Source organism: Cervus canadensis, chromosome 21 (genome assembly GCF_019320065.1).
Source record: "Cervus canadensis isolate Bull #8, Minnesota chromosome 21, ASM1932006v1, whole genome shotgun sequence".
NCBI classification, from domain to species: domain Eukaryota; kingdom Metazoa; phylum Chordata; class Mammalia; order Artiodactyla; family Cervidae; genus Cervus; species Cervus canadensis.
In genome coordinates, this window is record NC_057406.1 from 57890967 (window position 1) to 57910243 (window position 19277).

Sequence of the window (19277 nt, forward strand, 5' to 3'; positions counted from 1 at the left end):
TTAGCCTTTTTAGGGCAGTCTCTTTTTAAATGATTTTTATCTCCACAATTAAAGCATCCTTCATTTCCCTTTTTAAAGGTAGTAGCCATTGCCTCAATCAGCATTTGTATCTTTTGAGTTTTTGATCCTAGATTGCGATAAGCTTTTAAATAATCAATAATAGTCCTAGTCTCACAAATTGTAGCTATAGCTCTTTGACATTTCTGATTTGCATTTTCATAAGCAAGTAATTTTTTTAGCTGTTTTTTGGTTTCTTCTCTGATTACAGTATGGGAAATAGCAGCTTCTAATTTAGCTTAAAAATTAGCATAACTTTTCATTAGGTTCCAACAAAGGAGAGACTTTTGGAGTTGTGACTGTTGGCAGAGGAGAAGCATTTGGAGCAGCCGGGGCAGGGCTAGTAAGAAAATTTTGAGATATTTTGTATTGTTTTAATTGGGCCTTTTGTAAAGTTTAATCATTTAATTTATATTTATGTAATAAGTGTTCTGTCTGTTGCTGAATATTGGAAGGGCTAGAATGTACCTTGAAATGGCACAGAATTATAGCTTTAATAAGAGCCCATAGGGGCTAGAGATCAATTGGAATATTTTTTCTTTGTTTGGCTGCTCATTTAACATTTTCTTTGACCTGGAGCCAAATTTCTAAATCAAAACTATATTTATCAGGAAACTAAGGATTATGTTCAACTACTGTTTGAAGGCAAGCCTCTATTCATTGCCGTGAAGCCAGAAGTCCCTGAAATTTAAACAAATGGTGAAGTAAAGTAGAAAAATAATGGGGCTGGCCAGCCGTTTAACCCATGCCTTAGTACTTACCGACCTCAATAGGTCCCTGAGTCACTCCGCCCGATATGCCACGTGTACCAGTGTCCCTGTTCTTGGCGCCATTTGTTGGGGTCCTTTAATGGAGCGGAACCTTGTGGTGCGGAGTCGACGATAAGAAAGTGAAAGAGAGAAAGAGAGAGAGAGAAAGAGAGAGAGAGAGAGAGAGAGAGACAAAAAAGACCCGGGGACCTAAGCTCTGATGGAGCAAAGGTGCTTTAATGATTTTTCTATGAGTATATATAGGCTGCAGTACAAGAAACTTCTTTCGGAAATGATAGAGATCAAAAAACCAAACGTACAGCAACCGTTACCAACCAAGGGGTAACGTTAGTCACAAGGTCAAGACACATCCATATCTCAAGTAAAGAAAAAGAGATTAAACTGTTTTGTCCTAAAAAAAATGTTTACTAAAAAAGACCCATGCTTGCCTCACATAATGACCTCAGTCCCTGAGAGCAGCGTGCTGTTCCACTTAAAGAGAAACAAAAGACTCATGAGAGACAGCACGTAAAAATCCTCCCGTCAAACATTCCCTAACACTGGAGAGTTTTTTTTTTTAATCATAAATGGATATTGAATTTTGTCAAAGGCTTTTTCTGCATCTACTGAGATAATCATATAGTTTTTATCTTTCAGTGTGCTAATGTGGTGTATTATATTGATTGATTTATGGATATTAAAGAATCCTTGCATTCCTGGGATAAAGCCCACTTGGCCAGATGTATGATCTTTTTAATATGTTGTTGGATTCTGTTTGCTGGAATTTTCTTAAGGATTTTTGCATCTATGTTCATCAGTGATATTAACCTGTAGTTTTCTTTTTTTATGGCATCTTTGTCTGGTTTTGGTATTACTGTGATGATGGCCTCATAGAATGAGTTTGGAAGTTTACCTTCTTCTGCAATTTTCTGGAAGAAAGTCATTCTAGCCCTGTGTGGGGAATAGACGGGTAAGGCAGGGCAGCGCCCCAAAGTAAATGCAGTGGATGTTCCTGCAGCAGTCCTGGTTATACGTGAAGGCAGCCTGGGTGAGATGTGTCCTGTCTCTCTCTGCCCCTCTGTTTACAGCTGACCCTCTCTCACACTGCACAAAAGCCCTCTGCTCTCAATCACCCTTGGGTGCCCCGTCTCCATCCTTGTCCATGGGGCTGGAGGAGGAGTATCCACATGCTCAGCCCAAGACAGATGACATGGGCTCCCCCGGGCATCCCATGGGGACTGCAGGGCTCCAGGGGCTTAGGGAAATGATTGGATGGGAGCCCAGCAGGCAGGCAGGAGGAGCCATGGAGGACGTGCTCCCTGAGATCCTGGGAGACAGGCTCATGGGGAAGGAAGTCAGGCATCCTGAGGCCAGGTGAACCCATCAATCAATGCAAGAAAGCCTTACCAAACCAGCTCATATTTACTGGACCAGAGTCTAGAGAACACAAGGTGGGGAGAATCAGAGCAACCTGAAATATCTTCGCCAGCCTCACCCCCAGCTGAAGCAGAAACCAAGGGTCAGAGAGTCGGGTTTGTTGGCCCCAGGCTGTTTCATCTCCTCACACACCGCAAAGTTCCTTGACCTGTTTCTGCCTCCTTGTTTCATCCTTCTTTCTTTCTTTCTTTTTTAAATCAACCTCTGTTCCTACTCCACACTTGGATTTTCATGGAGATGTCCCCGGTCTCTCAGTCGCTCTGGACCCAAAGAGCACCTAGCAACTTGTCACCTGTTCCCCTCACTGTGCTGTCATCACCATGGCTGTCACCAACGTCAGCACCATTATTGTCATCAAGAGTCACTGCCTGAAGATCTACATAGACAATTCTCCATGCAGATGTACAGATGGCCACAGGGACATGAAAACATACTCAACATCACTAATCATTAGAGAAATGCAAGTCACACTACAATAAGGTATCTCCCTTACAGCAATCAGAGGGGCCATCATCTACATCTACAGTACTCTGAGGCTGTGGAGAAAAGGGAACCCTCCTCCACTGTTGGTGGGAATGTAAATTGCAGCTGCCATAGAAGACTACATGGAGTTTTCTTAAACAATTAAAAATAGAGCTACCACGTGATTTAGCAATCCCAGTTCTGGGCATATATCTAGAAAAAAGTAAAGCTCTAATTTGAAAAGATACGTGTACCCTGATGTTCATAGCAGTACTATTCATAACGGCCAAGACATTATATTAACCTAAATGTCTGTTGACAGATTAATGAATAAAGCAAATGTGGTACACTTATACATACCATGGAATACTACTCAGGCATAAAAAAGAATGAAATAATATTATCTGTAACAATATGTATGGATCTAGACATTATTATACTGAGTGAAGTAAGTCAGACAAAGACAAAGATGTGATATTAACTTATATGTAGAATCCAGAAAATAGCACAAATGAACTTACTTACAGAATAGAAATAGACTCATAGACATAGATAGTGAACATTTTATCAAAGTTTTTTTGGGATACACAAATTAGGAGATGGGATTAACAGATACACACCAGATGAACAAGTGCCTTCCTGCTGCAGTAGCATAGGAACAGTATTCAATATCTTGTAGTAAACTATAATGGAAATGAATAAAAAAGAATATAGATATACACATGCTCAGATGTTCTGTTGTGTCTGACTCTTTGCAACCCCATGGACTGTAGCATGCCAGGCCCCACTGTCTATGGGATTTTCCAAACAAGAATATTGGAATGGGGTGTCATTTCCTACTCCAGGGAATCTTCTCTACCCAGGAATCAAACCTGTGTCTCTGCTTAACAGACACATTCTTTACCACCTGGGAAGCCCAGATAAATACATAGATACCTGTATGATGGAATCACTTTGCTGTATACCTGGAATTAACAGAATATTTTAAATCAATTATCCTTCAATAAAACAAACAAACAAAATAAGTCACTGCCTAAGTAAGATACATCAGCTAAGGCCAAAGGTGAGTTGATGTTGGAGGAAAGGTCCAGAGACCACCAGCAGGGGAAGACTCTTCTTGCTGGAACATCACAGCCTGGGGAGGGCGATAGAGGAGCCCCTGCTCCTTCTGGATCCCAACAATCCTAACTCTCTGACTTTCTCCCATTGTCAACCCATTCGTATACCTGGCCTCTCATACCTAGTTCGCCTGCCTCTCCCTTTATTCTGCCTCCAGGGTTATCAATAGTCCAAAGTAAGTGGTTTCTGATGGGAGCAGAATTTGGGGGGAAATGGATGCATGTACGTGTATGACTGAGTCGCTTTGCAGTTCACCTGAAACTATCACAACACTGTTAATCGGCTATATTCCAACACAAAATAAAATGTTCTTAGTATGAAAAAAAAGTGGTTTCTCCCTGCCTCTCATTCTCTCGTGCCCCCTCCTCCCTTAATCTAGGCTTCAGGCCCCTTCCTTCTCTCTCCTCATCCATCACCTACATCCATCCCTGCACTGCTGTGCTCAACCACAGAAATGCCAAATTCCTAACCCCCAGCTTCATTAATGTGGCCTCCCTCTTTCCCTTTAACAAGATACCTCTGCACGTTAGCCCCTTATGTGTCCCTGGACCCCGCACTGCTCTGGGAATGGCTAAATCACGGCCTCCTGCAGACTCTCATAGATCTGGGTAAGCTCCTCCAACTTCTTCTCAAAATCCCGTGCCTGATCCCTCAGACTTTTAGCTGTTACTGTCTTGGCACCATTGTGCAAGTGCTTTGACTCCCTCACCAGGAAGGCCACATCCACCAGAAGGAAGACCCCTGCAGTGGCCAAACCCATGATCCGGGCTCCTTTGGTTATTGTTGAAGCTGTGGCTTTGAAACCTGCCTGTATCTGCTCGATAGCTGGGACTGAGATCCTCCCAGCACTCATGTAATTGTTTGCACTGGCTGCAGAGCCAGAGTTGTCTTTGCCTGTCTCCAGGGTACAGATTTTCATTTCAATGCATTGTACAATTTCTGTGATTTCCTCTGTTGTCTCAACAATGTGGGGGTTGCTCTTGAGTACCTCTAGAAGAACCTTCCATTTCTTGACGACACTTGACATCATACGACTGGCTTCGGTTTCTGCTGATGACCTCTTCACATGTTCGATGATACTGGTGGACACACCGGTCACAGCCGCTGCTGCTCCCAGCCCTATCCCAGTGGCCAAGAGCACCACACTGGCCCCCGCTGTCACGGGTGCCAGAGCCAGGCCAACAATGGTCAGAATACTAGACACAGCACCGGTGCTGTGGGTCATCACGTTGGAGATGGTACATCCCTTATGCACCTTGTCAACCTTGTCTGCGAGCTTATGGAACTTGCCTATGAACTCCTCCAGCTGCCGTTTCACCTGAGGAAACTTAATCAGAAACCTCCTCCTGTCCAGTTCCTCTTTGGTGAGTCTTTCCTGGTCCTCCTCAACCAAGGCTCTTTTCAATTCCTTCAGATATTTGTGTAGTTCATCCGCGTCTTCCCTGTAACAATGAAGGTCAAGGGATTAGAAAGGCAGTTTGCTTGCCTGTAAAATTGGCTGCATAATACCTATTCTGCATAAATACAGATATGTTGCTATAATCAATTAGAAAAGAATTTTATAAATGTAAAATGTCCTCTTTCAACCTTAAACATGTTTCATACTTTATAGATGCTGCATCTTGACATAGCTAAACTTGGCATAGGTAAGCAAAAGTCACCTTAGGATACTGGCAAACTTAAGAGAGATATTTGAGAGAATTCCCAGGTGGTCCATAGGTTACAACTCTCCACTCCCACTGCTGGCCTTGACTCAATCCCTGGTTGGTGAATGAGGATCCCCAGGCCATATGGCTCAGCCAGAGAAAAGTTATGTGGTGAAGAAGTCTCACAGGTGGGTCAACACCATCACTTCAAAAGAGTTTTTGGAGTGGGAACTCCACAGATATATAAAGACACGTAGCACTGGAGGAGAAAACCTTCATTTGAGGGCCTCGGTGTGTAGTGAGAAGTCTCCCTGGTCTTTGCCCTTGGCTACCGGGAAGTGGTCCCTAAGCCCGTAGAATTCCGACTGATAAGCATGTCCTTGCCTGCCTGGGCCTTTGGCTATGCATCAGTCTGACAAGCTGACGAGTGACCCAAGGTCTGTGGGTCTCATGGTGTCAGTTCTGCATCTCGTAGAGCTGGACACTAGGGCACGAGTGTGACTTCCAGGAGGGGCTGGAGATGACAGGTCAGGGTAACTTGGCTTTTAAGCAAGGTCAGAATCCCTAATGGGCAGTACTCCGTGCATCTTGTCACACACTGAATGCAGGTCAGTAACGTGTCCTGAGGACAATGGGAGCTTTGTCTGTGAAACCTGCCCAGACTCTGCCCTCTGACTGGTGGGCACTTTTCTCCTTCCCTGTAGTAAACTGTAGCTGGGATCATGAAGCTTTCAGTGAGTCCTGTCCATTCTATAGGGAATTCTTGAACCTGAGAGTTGTTTTGGGGATCCCCTAAATTTGCCACTGAAGTCAAAGTAAGGGCAGTCCTGGGCACTGTGCCCTTATACTTTGTAGATTGGCTGTCTCTATGACTTATAATTTTTTAAACCCCAAAAGTCAGAGCTCGAAGGCACCTTATAATCATTTGGTCTGCCATCTGCTGTCTTCTAAGCATTGTGCCCTTGACCTTCTCAGCAGAAGGTCGCTGGGACCACCCACTGCCCCAGCTGACAGGAAAGCAGGAGATGTGCTATGAGCCCTTGTTTCCCTTGGACTCTCCAGCTCACCTCACTGAAATGTCACCCAGCACCCTCAATGGCTCAGGGGTCACCTATCTAACTCACAATTTACCTGGCGACAGCTCCACCTGCCTGCAGCCCAGGCCATGTGCAACTTTGTGGAACCTCTAAAGATTCAAGGGACTTGAGGAAACACCCATCTGAATGGCTGAGCCTCAGGAACCTGCACTTGCACATCTGGTGGAGGAAGCATTTCCTCTTGGGTGAGGATGTGTGAAGCTCCTAGGAATCCCTCTAATGACACACAGTCGCAGCCACTCACTGTGACTCTGGAGGGCTCACTGAGCATGGCCTTCCACTGTTAGGTGGACTCCACGTAGCTTAGAAGATGGTCCCGGATGGTGTGAGCAGCCAGGTCCCTTGCTACTCACAGAGTAGCAGACACAGTCTGCAGAGTGTGCAGACACAGTCACCCAGGACCCTCTAGCCAAGCATGAGAGGATCCCATCAGAGAGGGAAGAAATGTGCCCCCCTCCCTCTCAGGCGACCTCTGCTAGGGTCAGTCCTCTCAGTTTTGTGTCCTTAAGGCCCACTCTCCTCACTCTAGTCCTGGTCCTGCTGCCCAAGCCTCCATACAAGTCTTCCAAACTGGATCCTCTGCTTCACCCTGACCCCTGAGTTTGACCCTGGTCCAGGCCTCCCTGGTCCTTTGGACGAGATGATTGCACTTGCTTCCCAACCTGTGACCCTGCGGTTCACTCTGAGGCCATCACCATAATCTATCAGATTGAATTGCTATTCCCAATGGACACAGGACAGATCTGAGATTCAAAGTCTTAAACCCACAGGCCCAGGAGTTGGGCAGGGCTAGATCCAGGATCCCACAGACTCCTCCAGTTCCTCTTTAGCCTCTTTGCCTTATGGGCCAGCAGAATCCTGCAGGGTTGGTACAGTTCCTAACATGGGGAATAGAAAGACTGCAGGCAGAAGCCCAGGACACAAATGGTGGTGTGAGGATTTTCTAACTTGTCCCAAAGGACATTCTGCTTGGTTCTCATCACCAGAAAGAAGACCCTTGAGCCCTGTCTCTTCCCAACAATTTTTGAAGTGTTTGTATTGACTGAGTACTTACTCTGTGTCAAGCATTATGGGAAGCACTTTACATACATGATCTCAGTGTCCTCACAATAAAAATGAAAAGATGAAGAAACTAAAGCAAAGAGTAGTTCAGTAACTTTTCCAAGGTCACATAACCTGTGCCTTCCTCGCAGGTTTCATCTCTTCTCAACCTCAGATGATGCACTGTCAGCAAATGACATGGAGGAAACATTCCTGATGGGATCTTGAGAAGGAACATCCTTGACCCCAACAATAGGGTCCTTCCTGGAGGAGGTGTGCCTGCCAGGAGGAAGCTAGCCTGGTGCTGGGGGACATGGGTGACCTTCCTGGGGCACCTGTGCAGGTTACCTGGACAATCTGTCCTCAGTCTTAAGTCTCTTCAGGAGTTCATTCAGTAGGAGTCCTAGTTGCTCTCTGCTGAGTTTGTCCCAGAGACATTCAATGACCTCCTCCAAAAAGATCTCAATATCTAGATGAAAGACAAGGGAATAAGATTAGAAGAATTTGTGGTGGAACATAAACGTTATTGAGTATAAAGTAGTTAAAATTCATCTTGCTAGCAGCAGTCACCTGTGGTGCTCTTGGTGAGATCCCCCAGGGTTATGGATGGACTGTCCCCCCACCCCCCAATTTTTGTTGAAGAGTTAACCACCTGGTGACCTTTTTGAAATAGGGCTTGTAAGGAGGTTAGGTGAAATGAGGTCCTATGTGGGATTCCGAAGGAGTTCTACTGGTAAGGAACCTGCCCACCAATGCGGGAGATGTAAGAGATGCGGTTTGATTCCTGTGTCAGGAAGAACCCTTGAAGCGGGGCATGGCAAGCCACTGAATATTCTTGTTTGGAGAATCCCATGGATAGAGGAGGCTTGCAGGCTGCAGTCCATGTGGTTCCAAAGCGATGGACATGATTGAGCAATTGAACACACACACACAAAGAGAAGAAAGAGCAAGTGTGGTTTGTTATTTATCACTTCTAGAATAGACTTACAGCACCCTATAAATGAATCCTTTCATGTTTGGGCAGTGAAACAATTGAATACTCATGTTAAATGCGATAAAGAATGTAATGACTATAAATAGCCTCAGATCACTGCAGGGTAATTATCCTCAAAGAGTTATCAAAATCCCTGTCTGATTTCAGAGATCTGGAGTTATGGAATTGCAGGTAAGATATTGGTGGCCAGGCTATATATATATGTGGGGCTGGGACTTGATATAAAATGTGTTTCTTAGTAAATCCACACAAAGAGGCATTGTTCTTATTTCACAGAAGAGGAACTCAGTGAAACTGAGTGAAACTGAGTGAAACTCAGACAGGAGAATGGACAGCCGAAGGCCACAGACCTGAAAGCTCTGAGGTTGAATCCAAGGTCAAGTATCAGACATTTGTTGTACATGACATTGAATCCTCCTTACATTTAAAACTCCTGTGGTTTGTTCATTCTACTCTATAGCACACAATGGGGATTCTTTGCAACTCATTTTTGGTGGTGAGCATGCAGTTGTGTATATAGAAGTAGAAATATAATGTTGTACACATGAAACTTGGAAAACATTACAAACTCGTGTTACCTAATTTTAAAAAAGACTTTAAGACCACATGCCATTGAGTAAAACTACCATGTGAGAGGATTCCTGCTTCTGACCACAGACTCTAGGATAGGCAGGGGAGGGGATCAACCAGGTGGAGGAGGGGTGGAGCCAGATGTGATCCCCATTGCCCCTCCCCTCTAGCTGGGAGGCAGGAAAGGCCAGACTAGGGTTCAGTGCAGGGTCCACTGACCCTCACAGAGTGGCTGGGCTGGTGGCTGAGCAAGAGCTGGAGGAAACAGCTTCTGTGGTGATACCTCAGGTTCTGGGAGCAGCAGGAGGCTAGAGCCAAGAGAGAGAGCAGAAGCTCCAGTGATGCTGGAGGACCTCCTCTCCCAGGCCTGCCTTGCCTTGGGGACTCCCATCTGCTGTCCATTCTCCATGTGTGCTCTCCTGGCCTCTGTTCTGAGTCACTTGCTGGATGATGGGAGAGGCAGAAAGTCAGCACCTTGGTCATGGATCCTGAGGAGAGGGCCAGGAAGGAGGCTGTGGGCAGACCCCAGGGTGAGGGGAATCTCCTGGTCTCTCTTGGAAGCTCAAGGATGCCTATCCATCCTCTTTGTGGTTCTTGATTACTCTGGAGTTTAACCCAGCCTGGAAACACCACCCTCAATTCTGGGGCACAAGTAGGAACTTTCCAGAGAAGAGGCAGCTGACTACCTGAGCAGTGTCCGAAGTTTTCTGAGCTCATGGTGGAAGCAGGGGCTCCCAGTGACCTCTCTTCAACTCCTTGTCTGCGTCAGGCTGGAAGCAGTGTGACCTCACCCCTGAGGAAGAGAAAACAGACTGTGAGCTCCACTGTGAGGGTGCAGTGGCTTCAGGGAGCAGCGAGGCACAAGTTATCTGGCAGGTTCCCCTTGGACGGCCACCAGTGCCTCCAGGGACTTAGTGCAGTGTGGTTCTGTCTCCTGGGCTCACTGGTTGTTAGTTCAGCTATGTCATTTACCTCCTACAGCTCCTTCCAAGCCACGTCAGAGTCCTGCTCTCCTGTTGGGGCACAAGGAGAAGTTTATCAGACAGGAGACAGGCATCTGTGAAGTTACAGGAACGATCAAACCAGAGACTAGAAGAACATATAGGAGGTGATACTCTGGAAATGAAGTGAGGTTGGGACACCTGTGTTTTCAAATTGGTAATAACTAATATTAATGATAATATTGATCCAGTGTCCTTGACTTGCAGGCTCCTGAAGCTCACATAAACTTAGCTCAGTCCAAGTTTTCATGCTGGTGCCAAAGTCTGGACTGGAACCCGAGTCTTTCTGATGCAAATCACACATTTGTCATGACTATGCTCTACTCCCTCTATTATACAAAAATATTTATTTGTGGATATATGTTAATTGGTAAATGACTCTTTTCATTCCAAAATGATGAGCTCCCTGTGCTCAAGTCTCTCCTTGATAAAGTTCCTGGTGATACAGCTCCCACAGCCCAGGTCCTCCTTGCTTCTGCAAGAGCCTTTCTTCCCCCAAGGGCCTGGAGTCCCACCAGCCCTGCCCCAATTCCTGTCTCCCTGCTCTGAGTGGCTGAGAACACCTGCAGGTTTTCTTTCCTCCTTGCTTTTCCCTCCTGAATATTGGATTTGATGTAGCTTCTAATCCTTTATGTAAATAATAGTGCAAAGAATATTCAACTTGTATAAAACCTCACCTACATGTGAGACTGTATCCTTAAGCTATATCTAGAAGTAGAATTAAGATCAGATGGCATCAACACCTAACAAATTTCCATATCTAGAGCCAAGTGCTATGCAAAGAAACTGTAGCAATTTATGTTCACAGTTATAGTATATGAGGGTGTTCATCCTTTCAGATATATGCATTCTCAGTGGTCTTTCTTTAAAAAAAAGATCATATCTTTATCATTAAATAATTTATTTTGGTTCTGCATGTGATTGTCTTGCCATGGAAGATGAGGAAAGAAAGTTAGTGTTGATGACATTTAGCTAAAATTTTTAAGAAAGCAAAAGAGCATCTGTGAACTACTCCTCTGAGACTTGACTGAAATGATGGTAAATGTATATATTGGTATAATACCCTCTACTGATAAGAGTGTGTGGTTTCCATAGTGTAGTGCTTATCGCATTCACCTAACACGCAAAAGTGCTCAGTTCAAAATCGAGTGGAAACATCTTCACTTGGGATTCCCTTGTGGCTTAATGGGTACAGAATCCACCTGCAAATCAGGAGACGTGGGTTCAATTCCTGGGGTGGGAGATCCCCTGGGGAAGGGAACGGCTACCCACTCCAGTATTCTGGACTGGAGAACTCCATGTACTATGTAATCCAAGGGATCACAAAGAGTCAGACATGACTGAGCAACTTTCACTTTCACAGATAAGAGCAACTTGTGTTTGTGATTGTTGCTCTGCATTGGTGTCGCCTCCGAAACTTTACCAATGGTACCTCATATGTTATTCCATTAGCTTTTGAGATGTGTACCATTGTATCCTCATTTACAAATAAGGAAGCTGACACATAGGTGTTACCTGACTTACCTAAGTTCAGAAGTCTTGCCTTTGGTACACTGGTTTGACCCCACTCACTGGGTCAAGAACCCATAGCCTGCCTCTCCTCCCTCTGCTGCTAATAAAAACAAGCATGGGAACAATAGGAGACCAGAGTGTTTAACAAATATTTGAAGACTCACTGAACGGAAAAGTGATAGATGAATAAAGAGGAGTGCAGTAGAGATGTAGAAACAGGGACTTTGTTCACAGGAGAGAAGAATGGTCTTCTCGGCAGAGCCTCAGAGAGGGAGCAAGATGAGAGGGAATCTGAGGGGAGAGCAGGGGACAAGCTCATCAACCCCACATTCCATCCCATATTCACAGCATCCTTCACTCTTCACCAGACTTTTAGAAGGTTACTTGACAATGAGATGCAGGAAAAAAAATAGATTACATCTTTGTTTAATTTTGAAGGAAGGTAAAGGATACCCATGAGAGAGACAGACGTGGGATCAAGGAATCAGGAACATCAATCCAGTGGGAAGGGAATCCATGGATCCCAGCTGGGCGTGCAGCAGACCTAGAGAGAAACCAGTCCAGAATGGGATAAGAAGTCCAGAGTCTGTGGGGACAAGGGACTCGATATCACATGAGGCACAGTTGGAAAGAAATGGAGGAAATGTTGAAGAGAAACAGTGCAAGGGGTGAAGATGAAGACAGTGAAAAACATCAGGGAAAAGTAAAGCACAGGAGGAGAAGGGGGCGACAGAAGATGAAATGGTTGGATGGCATCACCGACTCAATGGACATGAGTTTGGGTTAGGCTCCAGGAGTTGGTGATGGACAGGGACTCCTAGTGTGCTGCAGTTCATGGGGTCACAGAGTCGGACACGACTGAATGACTGAATTGAACTGAACAGCTGAGAAGCATGTGCAGTTATATGGTACACGTTAGCTCTTAAAAATGTATTACAATATCACAAAAAATGTAAACTCTTTTGTGTGATTTTAAAAAAAATCCTAAGGTAAATATATCTATGTCCAAGTCCTTTGGAGACTATTTTAAAACTGAAATAATATTAACATATATAATATGATACAACTCACAGAGGTATAATATAGTGATTCAAAAATCTTAGTTTTCTTTCATTTATAGTCATTATAGAATAACCTTTATCTTTTAAATTAAACAGAGTATTTAAATATGTGAAGAAAATGTACTTGTTAATTTAAAAATCGAAATACACTTCTAGAACTTGGGAGCCAAAGCACTGAAGGGAGGAGGAGGATTAATATCTCAGTTTACAAAGCTGGGAATCAAGAAATAGTAAGTCCAGTCGAGAGCATAGGAAGCAAAGATGTAAATAAAGTGCTTACAAGTGCAAAGCTTCCTAACAGAGGATATACAATTAGTGGAATAATGATATAAGAAGAAGAAGGGGACAGGTATAATAGAAAGTATAGAAATAAATGAAATCCTTATTTTTCCTAATAAAAATAAATAAATAGTATCAAATTTAAGTCAAGAAAAAGCAAAATGCAATGCCTACTACTTATTAGTGATTGTGGTTGATGACTTCCCACTTTGCACCAGCCACCTTCCCAATTGCTTGGTATGAATTCACTTCCTTTTAGTGCTCACAATGATCCTATAAGAAAGGAAACTGACACTCAGAGAGGTTAAGTAATTTCCTCTAAGCACCCAGCTAGTGCTAGAGCCAGAATCCAAATCCAGGTTCCTGTCTCCTGCGCACACATTCTCACACTATTTCACTTCCCAAAGCAGTAATATCATTTAAAGAGATTGATTAACTATCTAAAGAAGAAGCTTTTCCTTGGAAGGAATGAGCAGAACCCTGTGTACAAATTGATCTGTCTTAACCATATGCTCGTAGGACTGGATTGTTTTACCTCTAAGATGACAGATGTCACTTTTTATAGTAGTCAATAACCTCCAAGATTGGGGTGATTTCTAGTGCCACCACCTTAAAGGTGATGGAAGCAGCTGAATTAAATGCCAACAAGAAGTATGTGGCTCCTGCTGTGACAACTGTCAGTGTAGGACACATGTTTGTGTTGATGAAACTCATTCAGTCAGTTCAGTCGCTCAGTTGTGTCTGGCTCTTTGTGACCCCACGAATTACAGCATGCCAGGCCTCCCTGTCCATCACAAACTCCTGGAGTTTACTCAAACTCATGTCCATCGAGTTGGTGATGCCATCCAGCCATCTCATCCTCTGTCCTCCCCTTCTCCTCCTGCCCCCAATCCCTCCCAGCATCAGGGTCTTTTCCAATGAGTCAACTCTTCGCAAGAGGTGGCCAAAGTTATGGAGTTTCAGCTTCAGCGTCAGTCCTTCCAATGAACACCCAGGAGTGATCTCCTCTAGGATGGACCGGTTGGATCTCCTTACAGTCCAAGGGACTCTGAAGAGTCTTCTCCAACACCACAGTCCAAAAGCATCAATTTTTCGGTGCTCAGCTTTCTTCACAGTCCAATTCTACGTCCATACATGACCAGTGGAAAAACCATAGCCTTGCCTAGATGGACCTCTGTTAGTAAAGTAATGTCTCTGCTTTTTAATATGCTATCTAGGTTGGTCATAACTTTCCTTCCAAGGAATAAACATCCTTTAATTTCATGGCTGCAATCATCATCTGCAGTGATTTTGGAGCCCCCCAAAATAACCTAGTTCTCTAGTAAAGTAGGCATGAAAACAGAGTTAAACAATAACACTGAGAGTGAACATGCTTGACTGAAAAGCATGAGTGGACTGTAAGCAGATATTGTCCAGCAGCATCTTGCCCACCCACATGTGCACCCAAGGGCTTCCGTCCCCTCAAAGGAAGGAAGACCCCTTACCGGGGAGGTGAATCCCACAGGCCAGCATCTCTGCTCCTGCAAAGGCAAGGATGCTCTTGAAGATGATCAGAGAAGCGGTCATAAGGGGGCATCCACATATAATAATAATAATAATAAAAGATAATGATTGCTATGAATACGTTTCATTTAGACAGGCTGAGTTTGTGAAAGGCCATGAGTTCATGATAATATTCAAATGAGAGGACTTTAGAAAAGTGTGGTCAGAAAGAGAAAGATAAAAGTTAAAAAGAATGCTAGTGGTTATGCAGGGGACGCAAGGCGAAAGAGAGATGGGATCGATCCCTGGGCAGGGAGGATCCCCTGGAGAAAGAAATGGTTGCCCACTCCAGGACTCTTGCTGGGAAGTCCATGGACAGAGGAGCTGGGAGGGCTGCATCCATGAGGCTGTGAAGAGCTGGTCACATCTGAGCGGGTGCCTTTCTTTTGTCTCTATGGTGCAAAGAAGAGTGAATGTGATAGGAATATTCTGTGTTAATTGAATTTAATAATAAGAGGAGTCTTGATGTCTATGGGTATATTCCTCTCTGTTTATTTACGTGAATGTTTATAAAGGATTGAGAAAGAAAGAACCCCTGACATCCCGAGTCTGACCTGGTGTCACAACAGGGCGATGCTCTTCTCCTGTTGGATGCAAAGGCTCTCACAGAAATCCAGCCTCACACAAGGTCACCCTGAGAGCAGGAGTGAGGAGACAGCAAACACCCATCACTGCGCCCTCACCCACACCTCGCCCCCTCCCTTGGCTGAAAAGCACGACTGCTCCTTCTTTACCCATTACAGCTTTATCCTCGCTCTGGTCTCCCCTCTCCACTGATGGAGTAACAGAGACCCCGTGGTAGTGCTGCCCCCCATTCTCTGCAGCACCCAATCTAGAGCACCCCATTTCATTAGAGCTTCCCCCCAATCCCCTTACCTAAGCTCTACTCCTAGAATCTTTCTTTCTACCCCTTCCTCTGCGATGCCCACAGCTCTCCCTCAGGAAGAGTGACCATCAGCTTGTGTTTAGGAAGTGTGCCTGGTGGCGAGGGTGGGGGCAGTGTCATGTGGATGGGAGAGAATTCACAAAGGCCTGCCCTCTTCCAAGAGGATGGGGAGGAGAACTGGCCGGCCCCCTGCCTCCTTCTCTGTCCAGAAGGTGGAAGATCCGAGGAGCCAGGTCAGCCTATTGAAATCATGAAACATGAGAAGAGAGTCAAGTCAGAAAGAAGAGGAGGGATCAGGCAGAAGGGCCGGCTCCTGGATGATGACAAACAATTGTAAATGCGTCGAACACTGGACTCATCCTTCTGTCCTTCCCTCCCATTCTTGGCCTGGTCCTGACCCTTGTCTGGGGCCTCAGCTGGGTGTGGACTTGGTCAGTGCTTCCTCTGCTTGATTCCGTCCAGGGCATCCTCCTCTGTTAGTTCTGATTGGTCCTTTTCTGGAAAGGCTGTTGGTGGGAGAGGAGAGGACTCCAGAGAAGCCTGTCCCTGCCCAGCTGCATGGCCAGTCATGCATCCCTCCCCTCCTCATGGGCAGACAGATTCTCCCCAACAATCTCCCTCATGTGCCTGAAGTCATGCTCCCTGGGAAGGGAAAGGGGCATTAAGAAAGTCCCTAGTCCAGCACCCAGACCCTCCCGACTGCCCCAGCTCCTGTCTTCCTCACACTGTCTGTCTCCACAGGGCCTGCTGCAGGACTCTGACTCCTCACTTGGCACAGGCTGCCCCTCCCCATGAAACGTGTTTCCCCACTGGCCTCACTATGTGACCGGTTACTTGTCCCTGGAGGCCCAGCTCCTAGCCTCCCCCTGCCACCTTCTCCCAGTTCCTCTCCAGCTCCTCTTGAAGGTCACACTTTCCTGGTCATGGTTCTCTTATTGCTCAGTTTCCCCAGGTCTGAGAACCCTACCCACATCATCAGGGGCCCTGTCTGTTCTCTGCTGCTCCTCCTATCCAGGACCTCTGGGCACCGTCCGCCCTCCTGGGCATAGCCTGGCCAAAATATGAGGGGTGGGACCCCTTCTGGGGACATGAAACAACCAGCTTCTCAGTGACGCAGCACAAGCCCAGGTCGCCCTGTGAAAGTTAGAAAGGGAGGGAGGGTAGAAGGGGGACAAAGAGGAAGAGAATGGAGAAGAGGTGGAGAAGAAACTAAAGATCCTAATCAATCAATCATTCAAAAGTATCCAATGTAAACCAGAGAGAAAAAACTGAAGGGACTGAAGGAAGCATTAAAAATAACATTGATTTGAGGAAACCTTTCTAAATACACACATTTCACAAGATATAAAGGAAATTCTGACCTACTGGACTCTTGGAAATTAAAATTGCCAAGGACACCGTAAACCAGGTTAGAAAAAACATCTGCACCCACAGGGAAAAATAGAAATCAGCTTTTAAAACCTTAGTAATAGAATAGAGCAACCAGTTCCCCAGGAGGTAGCTTGCCCTGGATCACACAGCTCTCTGTGGGCAGAGAGGAGGCCAAGACCAGGCCTTTGGACATGGGTAGGAAGGAGGGGTGGGAATGTGGTTTTAACAACACTAAGTTTCTAGGGTTGTCTCTGCTGGTATAAAACATAGATCTAAGCTCATGCCCCTCCTGTTATACTGATGTCTGTAGAGTTTGGATTTTTATCTTAATATTCCCACACTGGGACTGCATGTGGGCCTTGTGCAGTGAGCCCTTCTCACTTCTTCCAGCAGGGCCATCTTCCCCACAGGACCTCCCATCACCCACAGCCTGAGCAGAGGGCCCGGCGAACACAGGAAGCCAACGCCTTTTGACTCCCTGGTTGGTTTCCTGTCTCTTTTCAGGCCGCAGGCTCCCCCAGGGCCTGGCACTGAGCCTCCACTCAGAGGCAGGGTTTTTCAACAAACCTTGATTCCTTGTAACTGAAAAGAAATACCCTTTCCCCCATCAGCCCCAGCCAGTACCCTGGGGGCAGCTTCATGGTGGCCAGGTCATAGGAGAGAGGCTTTGACTCCCCTGTCCTCCTCCACCCTTCTGCTTCCTCCAGTTTCCTAAAGTACTGAGCACCCCCAACACCCACCTTCCTCCTGGGCTCACCGCTCACGTCTCAGGGGTCCACGTCCTGAGTGAGCCCATCGGGATGGGTGCCGCCCTCCCTCTGCTATGTTCAGGGGCCCTCGGCTGGGAGGAAGCCCTCAGACACACCTGCCTCCACCTCCAGGCTCTGCCCCTGCTTCACCTGCTGCCCCGGCCATGGCCTCACCTCTCTGAGCTTCCAGTTCCCTTCTGTCAACTAGTGACATCATGCTTTTTCAGACATTCATCCAGAGGACGGGGAGAACGGCAGGGTCCCTCCCCCCTGCCTACCCAGGCGTCCTCCTCTGGCTGAGTGTGAACAAGATCCAGATGTTCACATCTGTGCAGATGCAGCCGCTGGCTGTGTGTCTCTGCAATGACCTCAAACACCCTCTGGGCCCAGATATGCTCTGGGAAGCAAAACTGAAAGCAAAACCCTCACTTCTGAGTGGTTCAAGTCAAACAAACACCCTGCTCACCAGGCCCCGCCCTGGGACTATTTCCACCTCCAGCTGACCCCTTTAGAGAAAGAAGCCCAGTCCTGACATTCCACAACCTTCTTGACACAGTCCACTCTGTCTCAGACTCCATGAAGGAAGACCTGTCACCCCACACACTGTGAGTCCTTTGGCAAATCACTCTCCCCCACCCTCATTTCCATCTTCTCACCCCTCCAAACCCCACACTCACAGGCTGCCTGCCTCATTCACCTTCATGCCTCTAGGATGTGGTGCAGTCCTAGAGCAGACCAGTTCCTCAGTGCATACTGTTCATACTCTGTTGCTGAGGGCCACGTCCAGGTGGCTTCTAGGATTCGCTCACACTTCTAGGTTCTTCTGTCAGGGATACCTGCTGTATTCAACCAGGAGAAATGCTTTCTGCAAAGCCCAAACCTGGCATCACCTCCGCTGAGAAGCCATCCGTGACCTCACCTGTAGAGCCACTGTTTCCTGTTCTGCTCCCATGATACCTGGAAGGGGGGCCTAAGGCCACCCTTCAGCCACTCTGTCCATGCCCTTCCCCCCATCCCATCTGATCAGATCCCTCTAGACTTAGCCCTGCTGGCAGGGACGGAACTACTGCCTTTAGTCCACATGAGGAGGGCCGGCCTTGATGGTCACTGCCATTAGGTGGATGCAGAAGTTCGTAGCAAGGGCTGAGAGCACGCTGCGCTTTTCTACCTCGGCTTATCTCCACCTGAAAACAGATATTTTTCTCTCCAAATGGAGGGCTTTTATCAGAAAACCAGTGTCCTGGTGACTCAGAGAAGTCTACAATGGAGAGCTGGCCCTGTCTCCTCTTTGGTTCCTGAGCAAAGAGCCTCTGCAGACGGGGGTCTGAGCATGTGCCAGGCACTGTGCTCGCAAGGTCTACGCCTTTCCTGTTGAACTCTCACACCAGCTCTAAGAGTGTGGGCTCCGTTTCACGGATGAAGAAATGGAGAATCAAGTTCCCACAGTCTGAGAGTCCTGTAGCTGGACTGCTGGTGAACTTCTCGGGTTGCCTCAAGCAGAAGTGACTGCAGTGGACCTGGATGCCCCATGGAGGCCCTCCTGCCCTTCCCCCAGGGCTGCTTCACCCCAGGAAGTGTCCCTGGGCCATTATGGTCCCCACCATCCAGGATTGAGGGAGGGACAGAAGACTTTTCCATTAGGATAGCCAACCATAGTTTGGTCTTAAAGCCAACTGTTATGTATCTCTTGTGTTTTGCAGGTAA

General features: G+C 46.4%; 1 protein-coding gene across 14 annotated transcripts; it reads right to left on the bottom strand.

Annotated features, from left to right (window-relative positions):
* Positions 1-3604: 3604 nt before the first annotated feature.
* On the bottom strand, positions 3605-17965 carry LOC122424042 (apolipoprotein L3-like). Of its 14 annotated transcripts, none has more exons than XM_043441671.1 (7): positions 17852-17965; positions 14510-14545; positions 13200-13298; positions 10145-10185; positions 9859-9965; positions 7957-8077; positions 3605-5266 (listed from the first exon to the last, which is right to left on the bottom strand). In XM_043441671.1, the coding sequence occupies exons 5-7, from the start codon at positions 9887-9889 to the stop codon at positions 4396-4398; spliced, it is 1023 nt and encodes a 340-aa protein (XP_043297606.1). In that variant the 5' UTR covers positions 9890-9965; positions 10145-10185; positions 13200-13298; positions 14510-14545; positions 17852-17965; the 3' UTR covers positions 3605-4395. The 14 variants fall into 14 exon arrangements, with proteins under 14 accessions (XP_043297606.1, XP_043297607.1, XP_043297610.1 ...); XM_043441672.1 differs by having other exon boundaries at positions 13196-13298; XM_043441675.1 differs by lacking the exon at positions 10145-10185 and adding an exon at positions 14855-14959 and having other exon boundaries at positions 17852-17917.
* Positions 17966-19277: the final 1312 nt, after the last annotated feature.

Bases quoted from the DNA above. Each gene is read 5' to 3' on its own strand.
- LOC122424042 (XM_043441670.1), bottom strand. From the start codon at position 9,889: ATGAGCTCAGAAAACTTCGGACACTGCTCAG. The intron at 8,078-9,858 runs GTAGTCAGCTGC...TCTTTCATCTAG, and splicing joins AAACTTCGGACACTGCTCAG to ATATTGAGATCTTTTTGGAG. The intron at 5,267-7,956 runs GTAACCTGCACA...TCATTGTTACAG, and splicing joins ACTGAGGACAGATTGTCCAG to GGAAGACGCGGATGAACTAC.